A 21,161-nucleotide genomic window follows, 5' to 3' on the forward strand; every position below is an offset into this window, starting at 1 on the left:
TCGTTGGGAATCATTAGGCCAAAATAAGGTCCCTCTACTACAAAACAATGTACAAGAGAAGCACGACTGCACAAGTATCTTATGTAAATAACAAGGCAGGTTCTTTGTTGTTTGTGTCATGCTACTAGTCATGTGATTATTAAAATGGTTCTAAACTTTTAATGTAATGAAATGTAAAATAATGCCCAATTTTTAGTTGTAGAAACTCGGAATTCCATATGAAAACACACTTGAAATATCTCGACTCACTAAGTTTAAAGTTTATAATATCGATTTTTTGAACAATTTTTGGACTAGAACGATGCAGCAGACAACTAATTGAAATGCAAAAGGAGTTTCACCATTCAACTTATCATTTGACCACTAACTAATTTTTAGTATAATGAAACTCATCATTTCATCATTAACTAAGTTTTAGTCCAATAATATTTCCTTCATTTTATAAAGAAGATTTTAAGTCCGAATCTCTCTCACAAATAGTAAAAACAGGACCATGCTTGAAAGAAAATTGAAACAATGTTTTTCTTTTATCTTGGAAAGAAAAGAAAAGGTGAAAACAGTGTATTTAAAAAATAGTAAAAACCAAGTGGCGAGCAAAGTTAGACAAACAAACACACACCTAAGCAACGATGAATGAAAAAGTGAGTTGAAATTCTGAATTATTTGACGAGTTTGATAGAAAGTGGTTGTGTAAATTCTGGTTCTGGGATTGAAGAGAAAAACAGAGTCATGGCGAAAGTTGAAGCACTACCTATAGATATAGTAGGGATGATGATGACTGAGTGTGCTCAAGCTGGGGTCATGATACTAAGCTAATTTAATCCTCATTATGTATAGAACTTCTGCACAGGTAATGGGACTTGTTGGTTTAAATTACGCCTCTGCTCCGCTTAACACAGCCATTCTCAATCTCATTCCAGCCTTTACATTCATACTTGCCTTACTATTCAGGTTTCTAATTTCTCAATTTGTAGTTCCTACTTCTTTCTATCAGTCAGGCGTCGCACCAGAAGAGATGACCGGAGTATTTGCATGGATAAATTTCTGCCATTTATTGGAATGGTGGTGGCGATTATGGCTCAGACTGGGAGTATGATGCTGAACAAAGCAGCCATGTCCAAAGGGACCAACAAATACATCTTCGTCGTCTACACCAATGCCCTCTCCGCCCTCATTCTTCTCCCTTACATCCTCATCTTCCACAGGTTACATATAATTCCTCTCTTTCTTTCATTTATATATTTATTTTACAGTATGGTGAATAAAGTGTGACATTATTGTCTTTTCTTTTCTTGTTACTTTGAATTTCTGGTCTATATGCAGATCAGAGCGTCCTCCCCTTACCCTCTCCATACTTTGCAGAATCTTCATGCTTGCCCTGTTTGGGTTGGTAACAAGCAACTCCACTCTTTTAGAGACCTTTTTTTTTTTTTTTTGTTCTTTTGTTCTTATTGATGCACATATTCTGGAGAAATATAGAGGTCATTTGAATTTGTTTTACTTACTCCATGCAGATGTTCATCTCAGATATTTGGAAATATCGGCATAGCATACAGCTCTCCCACGCTTGCCACGGCCATGCTTAACCTCATCCCAGCATTCACTTTCATACTTGCCATCATTTTCAGGTTCTGCATTTTTCTGATAGTAAGAATGGTTTGAACTTGGGGACCACTACTCTGCGAATATGTGCATGACTATGACTAAAGATATTAAACTTTCTGTTTATAGTTGATTTCGTATGAAACCAAGTAGAATGGGATAATCTAATCACAAGAGTTGGTGAGAAATAGGATAATCAATTCTACAGCTTGAGTGGCTACATTTGAAGAAGTGACAAGGACTTTCATATTCAAAGACAAGTTTTGGAAAATGAGTTATGGCGCTGCAGCTTTTATAACCTTCAAAGGGTCAGCTGTCCTCTAGTTTTCTGTCCTCTGGTTTCCACTAATTGGAACAGAGGATGCCAGTGAAATTAAGGGTGAAACTGCTGCAATTAGGTCATCTTTGTTGTTATGTAAAAAGAAATATGCTTCAATTGTTTGAAATGGGTGGTTTTAGGATGGAAAAGGTGAACTGGAGAAGCTCAAGCAGCCAAGCAAAAGTTTGTGGAACCATAGTATCAATCACAGGAGCATTTGTTGTAACACTCTACAAAGGCCTGCCAATCATACAGCAATCAATATCACTTTCCAATTCACCCAATCAACTCCTTTTCTCATCACAATCAAACTGGATTCTGGGAGGGCTTTTTCTTGCAGCTGAAGCCTTCTCAACTTCTTTATGGTACACTATGCAGGTAACTAGGCCTATTACCAATTCCATTACTCTTTCTAGAGCCGAAAGTAAAGAACAAGCAAATGTTTGCAGGGATTTGTCGTTAAGAAGTACCCAGCAGTGGTGTTCATAGTCTTTTACCAATGCTTAATTGCAACTGTTGGTGTCTTTTTCCGCCCGAGGGAGGAGACCGGTCCAACACCGATGCCCCGAGTGCTCTCATGAATCAGCACTGATGGTTCTTGGCGGTGAGTGAGCTTCCAACTAGACCCAATTGAAAGTTGGATCAGGCTTGAATGAGAGAGACCAGCCCGGTCCTCGCTTGGGGGCTGGAAATCGGGCTGGTCTTCTGAATTCTTTGGATTGCATAGGCGTGCCACTATTGAAATCGAGGGTGACCCAATAGAATTGTAATGATTGTATGCTTGTTTGATCGTATACAGGATTTTGCGCTGATCTTGACATCTAATCAAGCCATTGTGCTCCAAGGGGGGTACTAGCTCAAATTAGTTCTTTTCTATGCCTCGATTAAGAGGACTTCAACATTCTTTCATTTGCATATGGATGGTATGATAGATATACGGTACACCTGATCAGAGAAACATAAAGATCATATTATTCTGGTTAGAAAATCCCTTGGACGGGCTTATCAACCTTAATTTAAACACACAAAGGAAAACTTTAGAACAAACTTATTTTAAAATGGGCTTATCAATATTGAAAAAGCCTTAATCACCCTTTATTGGGCAGTATTTATCATTATCGGGCAGGACGAGGCCTTGTAGGGGATAGGTACTATTTATCGGGTAAGAACAAACCCTTGATTGGGCAAATGCAAATCCTTGTACAGGCCAGGTGTTGTTGATCGGGCTTAGCGAAGGCCCTTAAACGGGCTTTCTCTACGAAATAAGCTTGTATGTCCCTAGTATAAGTTAAGATAAATACTGAAATAAATTACTCTACCAACTGAAAGTGAATAGGTACTGGAAATGAAAAACTTTTTTGTCCGATCTTTATTATGATGGCAAGTGAACAGAGATATGAAATGCTACAGGCTTTGAACGTAATACAAACTTCCTAACGCTGAACACTGCAGACGTTCATATCTGAAATGAACACTTTTAGTATAGTATTTGGAAAGGATTAGCAGTGATGCTAATAAATCATACTAAGTGTTTAGCAGAGCAATAATAAAGATGATCGCAGAAGTTGTTGACTGGATAATCTGAGTAGTGAGTTGGTTGTTTTGAAAGCTTTGAGGGTTGTTGTTTTTTTATAGACATTGAGTCTTGTTTGGAGAGAGAATCCCCGATGCCTGCCGTGATGCTCTCTATTTATAAACTGATGGCTTGAATGCTTTGGTGTTGAGTAGACAAAAGGAACGTTGAGATCCCACAACATCATTACAGTTTTTATCTTCTTGCGAATTAAACCTTAGTATAGAGAAAAATGGAAGATAGTTGGGTGAGCACATATCGAAAGTCTCCAATTTGGCCTTGTGGTTGTCCTGTTTTTGCTCCCTGAGTGAAAGATAAAATATTTTATCTTAATTTCTTCTCCCATATCGCGTGCAGCCTCTGCAAGAAAGGTTGTTTCCTTTTGACTCTTTTGCTGGGTCACAGTCTGACTTCAATAATGGACCATGGGCCTTGTTAACCAAATCAATTTCTTGGTCCATTTAAAGGCGTGAATTTCTGAAATAGTGAATGAGGACCACTTTTGGGCTTTTTCCACTATTGATTCAAATATTGCCCCCTAAATCTGATGAACTTTAGACAAAGTTTATTAGATTTGCCCCCTTTTGAATGAAAAAGCCCTTTCGAAAGAAAAGTTGAGCCTCGAAGCATATGAAATACCAAAATACACTTGTTGGAAAATGATTTAAACGCTTCGCACCCTTTCCCTTCATCATCACCGATTTTTCAGTGAACTTGTGAGACCAGTAAAATTCCCTAAAACAAAAACCCTTCTTTGATTTTCGGTATGCGGCAGCAAAATTTCAGCAATGGCTCCAAGAAAACAGAAGTCGAAGAAACAAGTAGCTCCCATGTTAGGCCGAAGGAGTTGAAGGACAAGTTGCGAAATTTCAATTTGTTCTTTGGGCAAAAGAAAGAGAAGGGTGGTGACTGTTTCTTCACTCCATTTCCTCTCTCGATCACTGAAGAGTCGGGGATGCCCATGTTAGGTCCGAGATATTTTGGTGTTAAACCAGCAAGCCTGAGGGCTTTGGATACCAGTATGGTTAGAGCCTTTCACCCCTATAGTCTTTCGGATATAGAATGGAGTTCGTGGGGAAAAAATTCAAGTGTTCTTGGTTCGAATCCTGAAGTGGTTCCTTCTGGCAAATTCAAAACCTTGAGCGAATGGGTTGAAGACTTATGCTCTAAGTTCGGGGCAAAGTGGAAAAATAATGGCATATATGATGCCATTATGCTTTCGAAGAAAAAAATAGCCCTGAATCTGCTTATGCTGAGCGCCACCGTGTGTTATTTGAACAGTACTTCCAATACCTTCGATTTCGGGCTGGGGCCAGTAACTCCTACAATTCTGGACAAGGCGTCACTGTTCGGGTTTCGTCCTCATGAAGTAATCGCGGATGCTCTTGGGGATTAAGAGGTCAGAGGGCAAAGGGACAGGATTTCTCTTGGCGCAAGCCATTCAGCCCCAGACTCGACCGTGATGAACCAGGATGAGGCGGATCAGGGAATGGGGTCAGGTCTGCCTGATCTTGAACCTACTGCTGGTAAGAACAAACTGTTTTTCCTTGGTCACATCACCCCTTGATGATTTTGAGGTGTATTTATCATTATCAGGCAGGACGAGGCCCTGTAGGGGATAGGTACTATTTATCGGGTAAGAACAAACCCGAGCAAATGCAAAGCCCTGGACAAGCCAGATGCTGTTGATCGGGCTTAGCGAAGGCCCTTAAACGGGCTTTCTCTACGAGATAAGCTATGTATGCCCTTAATAAAGTTAAGATAAATACTGAAATAAATTACTCTACGAACTGAAAGTGAATAGGTACTTGGAAGTTGGAAATGAAAAACGTTTTTGTCCGATCTTTATAATGATGGCAGGTGAACAGAGATACGAAATGCTACAAGCTTTGAACATAATACAAACTTCCTAACGCTGAACACTGCAGACGTTCATATAATAAATGAACACTTTTAGTACAGTATCTAGAAAGGATTAGCAATGTGATGCTAATAAATCATACCAAGTGTTTGGCATAGCAATAAAGAAGATGATCGCAGGAGTTGTTGACTGGATAATTTAAGTAGTGAGTTGGCTGTTTTGAAAAGCTTTGAGGGTTGTTTTTTGTTTATAGACGTTGAGTCTTGTTTGGAGAGAGAGTCCTCGATGCCTGCCGTGAGGCTCTCTATTTATATACTGATGGCTTGAATGCGCTAGTGATGAGTAGACAAAAGGAATGTTGGGATCCCACAACATCATTACAAGTTTTTATCTTCTTGCGAATTAAATTGCCTATATCGAAAGTCTCCAAGTTAGCCTTGTGGTTGTCCTGTTTTTGTTCTCTGAGTGAAAGATAAAATATTTTATCATAATTTCTTCACTCATATCGCGTGCATCCTCTGCAAGAAAGGTTGTTCTCCTTTTACTCTTTTGCTGGGTCACAGTCTGACTTCAATAATGGACCATGGCCTTGTTAACCAAATCAAATTCTTGGTCCATTTAAACCCTCAAAAGAAATTCTGCTCAGTGAGTTGGGCCTGGATTTCTGAAATATTGAATGAGGACCAATTTTGGGTTTTTTCCATTATTGGTTCAAACAGCAACCATTCAGTCTGCAGCAGTTACTTTAGTTGCAGTTAGAGATGCAAGTGCCTGGGAGCCAAGGCTGGATATGGGGCTGATTGCTATTTTATACGCTGTAAGAGAATAGCTACCCTATCATGTTTTGAATTTGAAAGATTTTTCATAATTCATCAAGTATACTGGTGGATGCAATTAAATTCTTTTTGCAAGATCACCATATATAATGTAATGTTTCGAGCGTTCTTCGCTACAGTTTGATCACTTGGTGCGTGTGGAAGGCTGGAGCTCTTTTCTGTTCTGTGTTCAAGCCTCTTGGAATAATGTTTAGCGTGATCATGGGTGTCATCTTTTTGGGAGATTCAGTCTATCTTGGAAGGTATAAATATTGTTCATCTCATTTGTTTCAACCTTGTCACTTGTGCTATTCAAGTGTTTGTTGTAACTTGTTGCTGTCATCTTTAGTCTTTATTAATCAAGTTGCAGGTTGTGGAGGGGCAAAAGAATAGTAAACTTCAGGCTGAAGTGAATTCTCATTTTTGTTTGATTGAATAATTGATTGAAGTTAGTGAAGGCTACAGCTGGTTGACAAAGTCTTTGGCCTGTTAAGAGGTCTGGTTCATGATTAAGACAGAATTCTTATTAGCAAATTGTTGAAAATTTTGGAACAATTTTGCAGTTTGATTGGTGCGCTCATATTTGTTATTGGATTTTATGCGATGATGTGGGGGAAGGCCACAGGAGAAGCTGGTCGAATCATTAGGCCAAAATAAGGTCCCTCTGCTACCAAACAATATACAAGAGCAGTAGTGCAGAAGTCTTCTTTGTAGATATCACATCAAACGTACACCGTACAACGACGATGTAGGGGATACATTGCAAATCCAACGGTGATTATTGCTTTATATTCTCAGGGAAAAAGATCCTCAACGGTGGTTGTCACTTTATATCCTAAGCGAACCCGTCACCTCTAATGGTTAAAGGAGGTGCTGATAGTATACATGGTTGTATTATAGAGTTTTCTCAATGCATATCAAAATGTAAACATGAAGGAAAGAAGTGTGAAATTCTAGTGGAACATTTCAAATTATAGAAAGCTACTGAATCTCACAACTTGGGCTCTTGTCCCTTCCTTCAAGTTTTTCTTTCCTTAGACCAAAAAAAAAAAAAAAAAAAAAAACAACGGAAGATTGTAAATGGTTGTATATTGTTGGGCTCTTATGAACCTAGCCAACATTATGCATCAAAGAATTCTTGCACGTGTTTCCTTCCAGCCTATAGTGGCGGCTGTGACTCACGGCAGACATAAAATGATGCAATACAAACGAACCGTGTATATAAAACAATAGTTTTTAGCCTACCGGCTTGAAGATAACAGCAATTGGGCTACCCAAGTGGTGCCATTCAAATCAAATTTAGTCACTTGGAATATTCATCTTCGTTTGTCTTCACTCTTCTTCACATTATTTGACTCCCTCGAGGCTCTAGGCTTCTACCAACTACATGTCTGCATATGGTGGGGCATCGAAGTTTTAACTTCACGATTTAACACTTTCCAAGAGACGAGTTTGAGTCTCTGAATTCTGGCTCTGAGATTGAAGAACCAAAAACAAGAAAAAGAAGAAGAAGAAAAACAGAGTCATGGGGAAGGTTGCAGCACTACCAATAGTTGGGATGGTGTTGGCTGAGAGTGCACAAGCTGGGCTAATTATAGTGAGCAAATTAGCAATGTCTAATGGCATGAGCAACCTCATCTTTCTCTGCTACTCAAACGCTCTTGCAGCCCTTATCCTCCTCCCAATTTCCTTAGCCTTCCACAGGTGATTGAATCTTACTCTTTGTGAACTACCCAGAAACCAAAGATTTTGTTTTTACTATAATTTCCTACTTTGATCACAAAAGTAATTCCTATCTTTGCCCTTATGTTCTTGGTAGATCCGAGCGTCCTCCTCTCACTTTCTCTACCCTCTGTTGGTTCTTCTTGCTTGGTCTAATTGGGTAAGTTACGATTTTCATCTATAATAAAATCCCACATGGGAAATTAAAGGTTGCATTTTGGGGGTGGTATTGTGTGCACATTTGACGCTTTTAATTCGTTGGAGTGTTGTTAGCGGATTCTGTTTAGTGGGTTTGATTGATATTCGCGTTTTGCAGATTCATGGCGCAGTTTTTTGGGTATGCTGGGATTAATTTGAGCTCTCCTACTCTGAGCACGGCTATGCTCAACCTCATTCCAGCTTTTACCTTTATACTGGCAGTCATCTTTAGGTCATGCCCTCCTCTTATTTACTCACACTGCAAATTGTGACCACCCTCTATGATTACCTATTTCACTTTTGCCTTCAATGGGCTTAAGAATCCTTGTTTTTCCTTTATTCTGAACTATGATCTATCATAATTGTCTTATTTTGTTAATGAATCCTGAACCCTAGGTTTTTTTTTCTTGTGATGTATCCATGAGGACCATGACATTGCTTTACCTGTTCTGTTTCTAGAGGTCTCTGTAGAAGAACCATGTAAATAGTTCAATTATCTTGCTTTCTTGTTTCCAATGAGAATTTCAGCTGATGAGCTTTTCTCTCATTCCAGATAAGAGTTGTACAGTGCAATTTTGAGACACTGGTAGAATGGTAATCTTTGACTGTCACCTGTTTCTAAATTCATTCAACTGGGTGATTTCAGAATGGAAAGAATTGATGGGAGAAGCTCCAGTAGCCTTGCTAAAACTTTGGGAACAATAGTTTCAATTTCAGGGGCTTTCATTGTTACTCTTTACAAGGGTCCCCCACTTCTGATGACATCCTCAACTGATATATTGTCTCATAACCAACTTTTCTTGGAACAGTCAAACTGGGTCCTTGGAGGAATGTGCATTGCTCTTAATTGTGTGTTGGCCTCATCTTGGCTTATAGTACAGGTGAAATCTGTAAAATTTAATTAAAACTGTCGTGAAAGTGTGGAGTTTGGTTAGAAAATTAAGACTAGTTACTATTCCTTGTCTATGTTTCAGGCATCAGTTCTAAAGAAATATCCCGCAGAGCTGATTATGGTATTTTATTATTGCTTCTTTGTGGCTATTCAATCTGTAGTAGTCTCTTTGACTGTAGAAAGAGACCTAAGTGCGTGGGAATTGAAGCCTAAAATCCGGTTGATCGCTGTTCTATACTCGGTAATTAGATAACCAAATCCAAACCATGTCTATACCTATTGCATTGAAATATTTTCTCAAACATCAACCTACGATACTCAAACTTTAAATTCTACTCTTGCAGGGAGTCTTTGGCTCAGCATTCCAGGTTGGTGTATCTACTTGGTGCCTTCACAGGACGGGGCCTGTTTTTGTAGCTATTTTCAAGCCTTTGGGGATTGTCATTACAGTTTTCGTTGGTGCCACCTTCTTAGGAGATACTTTCTACCTTGGAAGGTACGGTTTCTATCATTTTTTTTCCCCATAAATACTATATCAAAATGCCGACTTTGGAGCAGCACCAGTTTTGTTCCTGTTGAAAAATCCTAAAGGGCATTAATTCAACATCTTAGTTTACATTTTCTGAATGGTGCAGTTTGATAGGAGCAATTGTTATTGTCATGGGATTTTATTCTGTGATGTGGGGAAAAGCAAAAGAAGAGAAGATGGATGATGATGCAGGGGCAAGGAGTGTGGCATCAAGTAGACAACGGGTCCCTCTATTGCAGAGCCATATTGAAGAAATATAGAAGTTTCTTTGCAGTACATCGCCCTGTGAGGTCTCTCTTGCCAAAAAACATAGGTACTCTCTGTTGCTTTTGTCTTAGTTCTTTTAAAATGCTACACTTTCCATCATTTTTGAAAACTGGGATTGGTTATTGTGGGAGTTGTTTTGCTCAGGCCATGCTTGTTGGGAATTAGTCACCCTAAGTAATGCAGGACAAGGAACAACCATTTGATATTGTCCAAGTCAAGGCAATCATTTGGCACAAAGATTTCTTCTACTCTTTTTTCTTTTTCCGGGGAGATGGTAATCCTGCATACATCCAAAGGCAGTTTGTTGGTGCAAACTGAGCATAGTTGCAAGTTTGCTGTAAAGGTGCAAATACCATGAGAAGTATGTTGTGCTCATTGTTACTACATGTTATGATGCATCTGTTTCATCTTAAATAATGTCCAAGAGAGAGTAGAAATTTCAAAAGACGATTCAAGTTGGATTGGCTGGCACTATCTGGCTCCTCATTGCTCATTGTTACTACATGTTATGAGGAGGCAGTTTTATTGGCTTGCCATTAATGAACCTTTCGAACTACTAAAGCGTTTGTAATTCATTTGTAGAGTTTCTCTGTATTTTATATTGTCAATGCACTTGTAGTTATACTCTTAATTGATGATTATCTTGTCTACTTTCCGATGAGTATATGGAGACTTATGTTTGATGTTTTCCTGCACATATATATTCTTTTTAAGAAACTTTGTTTGTTAGTTTTGGTAGTTTTCATAATATGCCCCCAGACCTGAGGGAAGAATTTTCTGAAAAGTATTAAATAGAAAATAACAGTTTATTTTCCATGTAATGTAGGGTCATGAACATGTGGAGCATGATCAAAGATATCAGCAGCATGAGTTGAATATTGAGTTTGCAGGGTCAAAGCTGCCTCAAGAGCAACATGTCAGTGAGGAGCAGCTCCTTTGCTTGGAAGTGAAATCTACTCTCTCTTTGGTTTTTAGATGTATGATATCCTTCATTACTCGTGGTAAATAAGGTAATAATGTTGGAATTAGGCATTGGGGGGAGAAAATGATGGCAAAGGCCAAAGTTCTTGAAGAACATATTTTCAACTGTGTAATCAAATACAATATAAGAATCTTATAATCATATATCTAGAGCTTTTCATACATCCAATACTGGGTGAGTTAAAATTGAAATGAAGGGTCATTTGGCCAGATGAACATATTCACTGAAACAGGAATTTCATCCTGGAAATATGCTAATAGTAACAAAAGCTGGCATGAAATTCCATCCAAAGCGGCACAAATACTTGTAGCTATGAAGTAATAATATAAACTGGTAAGGTAGTTGAAGATGTTACTGGAAAATCCCAAGTAAGACACAGCTTTCATTTTCAGCCTGTGGTTCTAAATTATTTAACTGCAAACATAATTTAGAGCTTTGAAAAAAAGTCATAAGCCCACAAACAACATATTAGTAATAGAGTTGCTCAGTTGGGGAGCACTAAAAACAAATATTAGAGTGAGGGACGAACGAATGGCAAACATGTAGCCAAGGTTAGGCCAAAAACGAAAGCAGTATGTCCGAGAAACCTTTGCCCCACAAAGGTCAGCCTCCTTAGCTGCCATTATGAAATGTATAATATATCCGAGTAGCTACTTCTCCTTTTCAAGTAGCTGCTTCATTTCCCCAAGGGTTGCCCTCCCTCTCCCTTTTTTATTGTTGCTCCATAAATATATAGAGAAAGAGAATCAAAACATAGACAGAGTCTGCTTCTGCTGCTGCTGCTGCTTGTTCTTGTTCTTCATTTCTTCTTACATATTATGTACATACATGCAAATTAAGAGAAGCGATCACAAGTGAGGTGGATGAGAAGTGTTCAGCTATGGGAAGCGGTGCCGTTTTCAGTTATGGTGACAATGGAAGGTTGTACCATAATATTAACCATTTGGGCAAAAACTGTCATGACAGTTGATGGCATGAGCCCTTTTGTATTTGTCGTCTACACCCACGCCCTTTCCTCTCTCATCCTCCTCCTCTATTCTTTCATCTTTCACTGCCCCAGGTTCTCTTTCTTTCTACCTCTCTCTCTTTCTCCCTCTCTCTCACAAACACACACAAACACATACTTGGTTTGTAACTTGTTCTTCTTTTTCTCATGAATTTACTGCAGAAACAGAGGCGGAAGAGAACAGTCACTCTTCAGCTTGAATCTGTTCGTGCGATGCTTCTTCTTGGGTTTAACAGGGTCGGTTTGTACTTCTCATTTCATCTCATCTCATAGGCTTTTACGTTACATAAACTTTAAACACCTATGTCTCCTCCCTCTCCCTTTCCCAATGGAAAAGGATACCATTCACCCTGAATCCATCCATGGATTCTCGAGTTGACCCCAACAACAAGCCTCAGAATATTCTGCTACAGTATGGTGGTGGGCCTAGTTTTTCTGTTAGTTGAAGGGCAACATTGTAAATTGTCAATACATTCATTAATTTTTGGGTTATATAATATTAAACAAATATTTCATTTTAAGTATTTTATTTTTTTATAAATTGATATTCTAAACTACTCTAATATAATAAGAGGGGAATCAAGTTTTGGTATAAAATGAAATACACACGCCTTAACTAAGTGGCCTAAACACCCCAATATCATCATTAATACCAATTTTAGCCTAGTTTCAAAATAAATAAATAAATTCTCAAATTTTTGTCTACTCTTCTTTTGTTCTTCTTCTTCTTCTTTTTTTTTTTTTTTTTTTTTTACTCAATCCCCATTTACTCATTTTTTTAAATAAAAATAAATTTCCTCCCCTGAATCTCCTGGCCTAGAAAACAAAGAGGTCAATTAAATTCGAAGTTTCAAACCCACAGTAAATTGCCTATCATACCCATCATTTTGTTTCTCTAACTCTATCCAAGCCCAAAGTACCAAGTCTTTGTTGGGCTTCTTCTTTGATTAGTCCCAGGCATTAAGCTTTTTGGATGCTCCTTCTAATTTAGGAAAATAGTCCTAATGCAAAGATGTTCATCCATATTCTCAACCTCTTCAAGTAATGTTGCAATAAAAATATAAATATTAAAATATTAAAAAAATGTTCTTGTAGCAATACTTACTTTAATTCTCTCTTTGTAGGATAACAATATCTCAGAACCTTGGATTCCTAGGCCTAAGTTACAGTTCTCCAATTCTTGTGTGTGCCATGGGCCTGATGATCCCAACTTTTTCCTTCCTGCTCTCCGTCATTCTCAGGTTAATTCTTCCCTCAACTCAACTTGTTCCTTTCATTTCATGTAATGTTTTAACTTTTTTTACCATTAAAATAAAGTTCAACTGATATCATTAAAAAGAGAGAAATGTGCTGCTTTAAATTAACCCAAATTATCTCTACAGAAGGACAAGGCTAGATTGGAGAAGCTCAAGCTTCCAGGCCAAAGTAAGTGGGACAATAATATCAATCATTGGGGCAGTAGCGGTTGAACTCTACAAGGGTGCATATATAAGAACATCTTCAGTTTCTTCTTCACCTGGGAAGCAACTTCAAGTCTTAGCACAGAAAGCACTTTTGGTCTTCTCCTCAGAACCAACAGAACATTGGGTTGTGGGTGGCATTTTGCTGGCATCTGCTTCTTTATCTGTCTCAGTATGGAACATCATTCAGGTAATTAATTAAGGGCTCATATGGGAGTGATTATGGATAGACAAATAATCACTTTTATAGAGAATCACTTCTCCATATAATCACTTTAATCTCCCATACTTGGTTTTTTGCCTCTTGTTTTACTTGTTCAATCTCTAACTGGTTACTTAGCTGGGAACCATGAAACTATATCCAGAAGTGGAAGCAATGGAAGTGGTAACTTTTTATAGCTTGCTTGGGACAATACAGAGCGCAATATTATCCTTGTTCTTAGAGAGAAACCCAAGTGCTTGGAGATTAAAACTCAACATGGAGCCCCTTCTCATTATTTTAACAGTAAGTAATTAATTAGCACATAACATAGCTATTAATTAAGTTGATCAACTTCGCTGTATGTCATCACAAGACTTTGCATATATGCTGTGTTGTAGGCAATTTTTGGGGGTCTAGTTCGAAGCCGGGTTCACAATTGGTGCATGAGCATAAAGGGTCCATACTATGTACCGCTGTTCAAGCCATTTGGGATTGTTTTTGCTACAATTTTTGGTGTCAGCTTATCTGCAAATAGTCTGCATTATGGAAGGTAATTTATTAGAAATTTGTCTTCCAATCTATTTATTCTAGACATATAAGAACTTAAGGCAGAGCTCAAGGGCTAAAAGCTGACCAAATTAAACACATTGGTTTCCTTTTTATTTTTGTTTTTGCAGTGTGATAGGATCAGTAGTAATTGGAATGGGGTATTTTGTAATATCATGTGGACAAATCAGAGAAGATGAAGGGCAGCAAGACCAACAATGTGTTGATGAGAGGCTGGAATCTAATTCTGAGAGGAAAGTCCCTCTCTTGCAAGAAGAAAATAATGGATAGATTAATCTCAAACAGAAGGGAAAGCTTGAGCCTTGAGAAGAAAGAAGGCTCCTAGCATTCTCACTTGTAAGTCTCAAACTCAAATTGCATATCAGATCATTTTGTACATATTCATTGCCTTTACCTTTCGTCTGATACATTGTAGCATATATATGTGCAGGGTTTCGAGATCATTTCATCAAGCTTTATATCTGATAATTACAAGGGAACATGCATCATTCTTTTTTCTTTTTCTTTTTTTGTGAATATGGTGATGATGGTGGTATGGTCTATATTTTGTACCTGAATGTTGTTAGATAATGTGAGTGTATGGAAACAAAAGCAATGAAATTATTGCAAAGGGTGTCTTAAATTCATCCTTTTTCTGTCTTCTTAGTGTTATGATTTGTTTGAACGTAATTAACTGATGTTAGAGTTTCGACAAAAACCGTTTTACAGAAAGTGATGATTGTCTTGACAAAAATGATTTGTACGATGATGGGTTTCTTATGAGTGATTTTCAGGTTCAACATTTGATCCACATTGGATGTCATGAATCTTGAGCATCATAAATATCATATCATATCATATCAGACCCAGGGTTCTGTTGTGCGGAAACACTCTAAGACATTGTCATTGATAGATTATGTGACAACACACACATAAACCCCTTTTGAGAATAAAACACACGCACAACGAAGAGAAAAAACAAACACACAATAACACAAAGATTTATAGAGATTCAGCCTCGTGCCTATGTTCTCTTAGTGATCCACCTGAGAAATTCACTAGTATGTAAGAACAACTTTGGCTACAACTTAAACCTTCTTAGCTCTCACAAGAACCCTAGCTCTTTTTTCTCTCACCCTTCGTCAAATTCTTGATGCCCTTGAAAACACCCTAGAATTCCCTCTTGAATTCTCTTGTGTCTCTCTCTCTTATAAATTAACCTAGCCCTAAAAGTCATATTTATAATGCATAGGACTTTTGCTACAAGTTAACTAGGAGTAGGAAACTAAAACCCTATTAAATTAGGCTAGAAAACCCCAAAATCATAGGAGAACCCTGTCAAAACAAGCCAAAACATCAAACATACGCTCGACACTATTCACGAGGCGACTGGTCTCCAAGAATGAGCGACCCGTCATTGGAGACAGAGATGCCAACTCCAGCATTGGCCAAAACCAACCGATCACATGGCCAAAGCGACTGGTTGCTTGCTGTGCTGTTGCCTTATTGCGACTTCTTCTCCTTCCTTGCTGCTCCATCCTTGCATCCCTTTGTTTCCTCATCCTCATCTCGCATCTATGGTGAGCCAAAATACAATAATCTCCACCTTGGAGAACCATTAATCACCCATGAAAACCCTAGAACCTCTTCAACCTCTTGGAAACCGTTCTAGTAATTTTCAGGAGCTCCACCATGACAAGAAACCTCTTGTCTCAACGCACCTTAGATGAGAAGGTGCTTTCATGAAACAAGAGTAAAGTTGGTGGCTTCGTGGGGATTTATAAAACAAGGGTTGGTACGCGGTTTGCATATCAAGGCATGTCAAGAATTCAAGGTTCCAAGAAGGTGAGGCGTAAGGAGTTCGGCCTGGGGGATCTCTCTTCTACACAAGAGGTCTGGGTGGCCCAAATTTTTCACACAATTGTTTTTCGGTGGAGGGTGAAGACCTTATTGACCGATTGAATGAAAGAAGAGGAATTGAAATAGGTTCGACCAGCAAGAAAAGAAAGAAGAGTACTATGTCAAACTCCACCCCCTTTGGAGTCCCTTCCATCACCACCTAGGTAAGAAGTAGCTTTTCAGTTGCTACCGGCCCAACAACATTCTTCCCATCATTCCTTGTCCTGACTTCACCTTTATGGACCTTGTCCTCCGACTCTGCCACCGCCACCTTTACTCCTTTGAAATCAAGCACATTTGAGTATAAACTTTTAATCATACAACCTTAATTAACCTTCCTTACTCAACTAGTCTTAAACGAACCCGTAGCTTCATTCTGTTGCACCGGCTCTCTGACAGTAACATCCCTTGCTTGCTTTTCTTTTGTACAAAACACTTCCTTGGTAGAATTTTCTTCTCAACCTGCCATTGTACTCCCTCCCACCAAAAAAAAGCTAATAAACTTTGTTAGATTGAATCTCCCCCTCATCATCACCACCGAACCTTGTGTGATTAAGAGCTTTCCTCCTTTGGCCTTGTAAGAATACCCTTCTCTATCACCAAGGGAAATAAGATTCAATCTTAGTGCCAGTACATGCCTTACCTCACTAAGGCTCCTAACTACACCATCTTGCATCTTGATCTTCATTATTCCCACGCCCAATACATCACAATTTGTTTTGTCTCCCAACGAAATCTTGCTACCCTTTCTTCCTTCATATATATCAAACTCCATCCTATTTCAACACACATGAAATGAACAAGTGGAATCTAGAATCCAAACTGAAGTAGAAAACTTACCAGAAGAATTTGCCATGACTTCCTTGTTACGCTCCTCATCTGTAACTGTCACAACTAGTTGACACATTTGTTGTGCCCGAACTATGAGACCTTGAAAATTCCAGAATATTTTTACGCGTACAGTAAAAATTGCACGGGCCATTTTGAGGTAAGTGGCTTTTCATTTTTTTATTTTTTTATTTTTTTTCCAAGTAAACATTGCCATTATGTTTGAGAATAACTTAATTCCAAAAATATGAAGTTATAATTTTGATGTTCTAACTTAATGGAAAATTAGTAGACGTTGCTACGAGCTTGTGGTATTTTTCAGAAAATTTTGCAAAACTTGGAAGTATTTTTAGTGAATTTTCAAAGTTGGAACGTAGGAAAAGAAAATATATTTGACACATGGAATTTTCTGATTGGTTGGAACACATCACCATGCCACATGTCAATACTTGATTGGTTGGACGAAAAGGAAGACTTTTACTCATACTACTATTCGTAAATTGACTAGGGTGTAGGGTATTATTCCATGAATTTATCTCATCTAAGCCAGTGATCCAATTTTAGATCAGATCTGGACCGTAGATCAAAATCAAAGATTTTTGGCTTGATCCAGCCTTTGGATTGGTTATTGGGAATGCATCTGGGCCATCCATCTTAAAGCTATCATGTACCTTCCTACACTTGATCAAAAACTCATATTTTAATTTGGGCCTTCGAAGTAAATATTCAAATCAATCTGAGCCGTCGAGGAATTCTATAAATTCCCCTCCCATCTCTCATTTTCCTTCATTCCAAAAATTCATATTTTCTGTGCAAAGGACTACTAGTGTAGTGGTTTGGAGTATTCACTCCCTCATGCAAGGTCCTGGGTTCGAGTCCTAGCATCCGTGTTGTGTGTGTGAGTTTAATATGCTATCGCCCCTTTCAATAGGAAAGGTACTCCAAAAATAAAAAAAAATAAATCATATTTTCTTTCTTGCTCTCATTCTCCTCCATTAGAGTTACTATTCCGACATTCTTCGAAGTTACTATTCATCCCAAACACTATTAATCTACTATTCACTTCCCGTACGTAGTATCAGCCGTTTCCCATCCATTCCGGGAATTCACTATTCACATCAGATTTCACTATTCATTGTTACTCCGACCAATTTCAATTTGTCAAATACTCAATTCGTGTTATTAATTGGGTAATTTTCAAGTGATTCCTAAAATTTACTCCATATGTCATTACGGTAAAGTTAAAGTCTAAATACTACTTTGTTGGTCATACACATGGACTAGAGGAATAGGTATAATTTGGTTCAAGAATTTTAGTGAAAGGAAAATGACAAAAAAATTATCCAATTTGATTAGATTTCAAATGTTCCGCCACTGTGGGGAAGTCGCTGTGCCCCCTTCACTCTCAGATCGTCGAGGATAATGCCCACACAAGTATACCCTCAAAAACTTTGGAAATCCAAAGCAAAGTAGGCGAAACTTACCTTAAAAAATCAACGGTACGAGTAAATTTTATTTATAAAAATAAAAAGATACACCTAGTTAGGAGGGACGTAATGAGCCTTACCCTCAAATATGCATATCTATACATAACTAAAAGCTTAACAAAAAAACAAGAAGTAAATGCAATGCAACACAAAACTAAACTATTTTAATCTAAAACTGTACCCTACGGGGCTTAGAAATCTTAAATTCCTCAATTATCTCTTCATTATCGATATTATTAGCAAACTCTCTTTAAATGTGGAGAATCATTAAATCAGCAAGGAATTCATCAGCTATGGTGCTTCGAAGTCTATTCTTAATAATTCTCATACATGAAAAAGCTCGTTCCGTTGTTGCTGTAGATTTAGGAAGAGTCAACACCAACTGAATCAACCTATAAAGAAAATGGTAGTCTTTTGCCAAAGTTGTTTCCACCAATTGTTGACATAACTGAGGAAGAGTGGTGAGGTCCTTAAAGCAGGGAAGGCGATGCATATCATTTTGAAAATACCTCAACTCAATTTCCAAAGCTTTCAAGTCACTTAGACTGAAATCAGCAGGATAGAATTTCTCAGCAAGTTTACATAGATGCCCAATATTGAATGATTTGAAGGAATTATGAGGATCTAATGCTGAGCTAAGAATAAGAAGTTCAACTGTTTGCTCTGGAAATTTGTCATTTAACTCCCTCAACATGCAATCTATCACATCATTAAATACATCAACGCGATAGTAATGTTCAATTGTAATAAATCTTTTTGTTAACAAGAATGACGTATGCCCATCATATAATTAGAACTCATATCATGAACATCAATACCATGTTGTTCACAAAATGATACCACACTCATGAATAAATCATCCTAGCCATGTCCCCTTATATCTTGGAACTATGATTTTGTGTTTTCAACAAAGTTTAAAGCACTTCCAATATCTTGAGTTTTCTCTGAAACACTTGACAAAGAAAGTTGGTCAATCCCATAATTTTATCCATCAAAAGCAATGCAAACACAAACTCAAAAGACATCATAGCAACATACTTACTCTCTGCATCACCATGAAATTGTTGGTTAGGTCCATAATCACTGATTTCCTGAAGAAGTATTTTAGTCTCTTTAAATAAACTCATTAAACTTGTCATAGAGGCAAAGTGAGATCCCCAACGAGTGGCTCCAGCTCGTTTCAAACTACAACATTGATTAAGTCCTCTACCTATCTCAAGTTCCCCAGAAACCAACAACTCTTTGAGTTTAGCTTTTCGAATTAAATTTAACTTATTACGGCGCTTAGCAGAAACACTAACAAAATTCACAATGTTAGTCAACATTGAAAAAAATCTCCATACAACCTTTACATCTTTAGCCGCACCATTTAATGCTAATTGCAAGCAATGAGCAAAGCAATGCACATAATATGCATATGGACAATCTTGAAGAAACAATGCTTGTAATCCATTCCATGAACCACTCATATTACTAGCTCCATCATACCCTTGGCCACGCATGTTTTTCACTAGAATTCTGTTATTATGAAGTACTTTTCATATCTCTTGTTTAAGAGACAAGGCATTAGTGTCTACGACACTCACAATATCGAAAAAGCGTTCATGAATAAATCTATCACAATCAACAAATCTTAGAATAATAGCCATTTGTTCCTTACTTGATTCATCAAGTGATTCATCAACAAGAATACAATATTTGTTCTTCCCAAGTTCGCTACAAATTTTCTTCTTCACCTTGGTAGCAAAAATATGCAAGATCTATTTTTGTATATCATGGGCAATATACTGAGCATTATGAGGAGCCTTATCTAGAACAACTTTCTCAACTTCTATATTCATTCTTACAAAAGACTTTAAGATTTCAATGAAATTGCTCCGGTTAGATGAGTCAACGGATTCTTCGCGACCTCGAAAAGCCAATGTTTGATTTGCTAGATACCTAATGCCCTCTATTGTGGTTGTAAGTCACAATCGATTGTCCATCACTTGTTGCTTTGATTGCTTATCTACCACATTTTCAATATGAAGAGATGAGTTTTTTAAGCTAACCCACTTTTGCATAGCAAGATGATGTGGAGAATTTTGCTTGCCTACATGACTTTGAAATACACATTGATTGCCACCAATTCTCTTCCACTTTTGAAATCCATGAATAGTAAAGGTTGAATGTGAATGATTCACGTCAAATAAGAAGCAAGGAAAACAAAATGTCAAATCTTTAGCAATTGAATACTCAAGCCAAGGGAATTTACCAAACCACAATTTATTAAATCGATGTAAGTCTCGCCCTTCTAAATGGATTGGATAGTCTTCTAACTCTAGTTGACAAGGTCCTAAAATAATATAGGCTTTTCGCACATTATCTTGTTTATTCACTGAATATTGGCATATAAGCCAGTGAACTCCCAAAAGGCCTCGTGCTAGATGGATGCGGGTGTGCACATATAAGGCACATCACCCCCTCTCCGTTGGTCGATGTGGGATCTTACAATCCACCCCCCTTAAGGGCCCGACATCCTCGTCGGCACACTCGCACCACACGGCAGAGTGGCTCTGATACCAAATTGTCACATCCCGGGATCGGCTCCGCCTTAGCACGATATTGTCCGCTTTGGGCCCCCCTCTCTGCCCTCACGGTTTTGTTTCTGGGAGCTCACGAGCAACTTCCCAGTGGGTTACCCATCCTGGGATTGCTCTAGCCCCCAACTCGCTTAACTTCGGAGTTCCTACGACTCCGAAGCCAGTGAGCTCCCAAAAGGCCTCGTGCTAGATGGATGCGGGTGTGCACATATAAGGCACATCACCCCCTCTCCGTTGGTCGATGTGGGATCTTACAATCGACTTTTTGGGTCTCAACTCTTTCAACTTGAGGCTTGACAATGGGAGAGTCGAGAAGATTTTGCTCATCACAAATGGGAGGCATTCTAGAAGATGATGACCCATCATTCTTTTTCTTAAAAAAAGAGGACAA

General features: G+C 38.2%; 2 protein-coding genes and 1 pseudogene across 5 annotated transcripts; all 3 read left to right on the forward strand.

Annotated features, from left to right (window-relative positions):
• LOC18793099 lies at positions 802 to 7,192 on the forward strand (annotated as a pseudogene).
• On the forward strand, positions 7,237 to 10,923 carry LOC18791505 (WAT1-related protein At5g40240). Of its 4 annotated transcripts, none has more exons than XM_020570551.1 (9): positions 7,237 to 7,874; positions 7,990 to 8,052; positions 8,209 to 8,322; positions 8,737 to 8,971; positions 9,065 to 9,223; positions 9,327 to 9,478; positions 9,618 to 9,824; positions 9,923 to 10,139; positions 10,605 to 10,923. In XM_020570551.1, exons 1-7 carry the CDS (start codon positions 7,696 to 7,698, stop codon positions 9,769 to 9,771), a joined length of 1,056 nt encoding a protein of 351 aa, XP_020426140.1. In that variant the 5' UTR covers positions 7,237 to 7,695; the 3' UTR covers positions 9,772 to 9,824; positions 9,923 to 10,139; positions 10,605 to 10,923. The 4 variants fall into 4 exon arrangements, with proteins under 4 accessions (XP_020426140.1, XP_020426148.1, XP_007222235.1 ...); XM_020570559.1 differs by having other exon boundaries at positions 9,923 to 10,121; XM_007222173.2 differs by having other exon boundaries at positions 9,923 to 10,923.
• On the forward strand, positions 11,564 to 14,820 carry LOC18788744 (WAT1-related protein At1g70260). The gene is made up of 8 exons (XM_020555036.1): positions 11,564 to 11,820; positions 11,929 to 12,003; positions 12,891 to 13,007; positions 13,149 to 13,416; positions 13,567 to 13,731; positions 13,827 to 13,978; positions 14,106 to 14,331; positions 14,426 to 14,820. The coding sequence occupies exons 1-7, from the start codon at positions 11,624 to 11,626 to the stop codon at positions 14,263 to 14,265; spliced, it is 1,134 nt and encodes a 377-aa protein (XP_020410625.1). The 5' UTR covers positions 11,564 to 11,623; the 3' UTR covers positions 14,266 to 14,331; positions 14,426 to 14,820.

This window comes from Prunus persica, chromosome G1, assembly GCF_000346465.2.
Source record: "Prunus persica cultivar Lovell chromosome G1, Prunus_persica_NCBIv2, whole genome shotgun sequence".
In the NCBI taxonomy this organism is placed as follows: Eukaryota; Viridiplantae; Streptophyta; class Magnoliopsida; order Rosales; family Rosaceae; genus Prunus; species Prunus persica.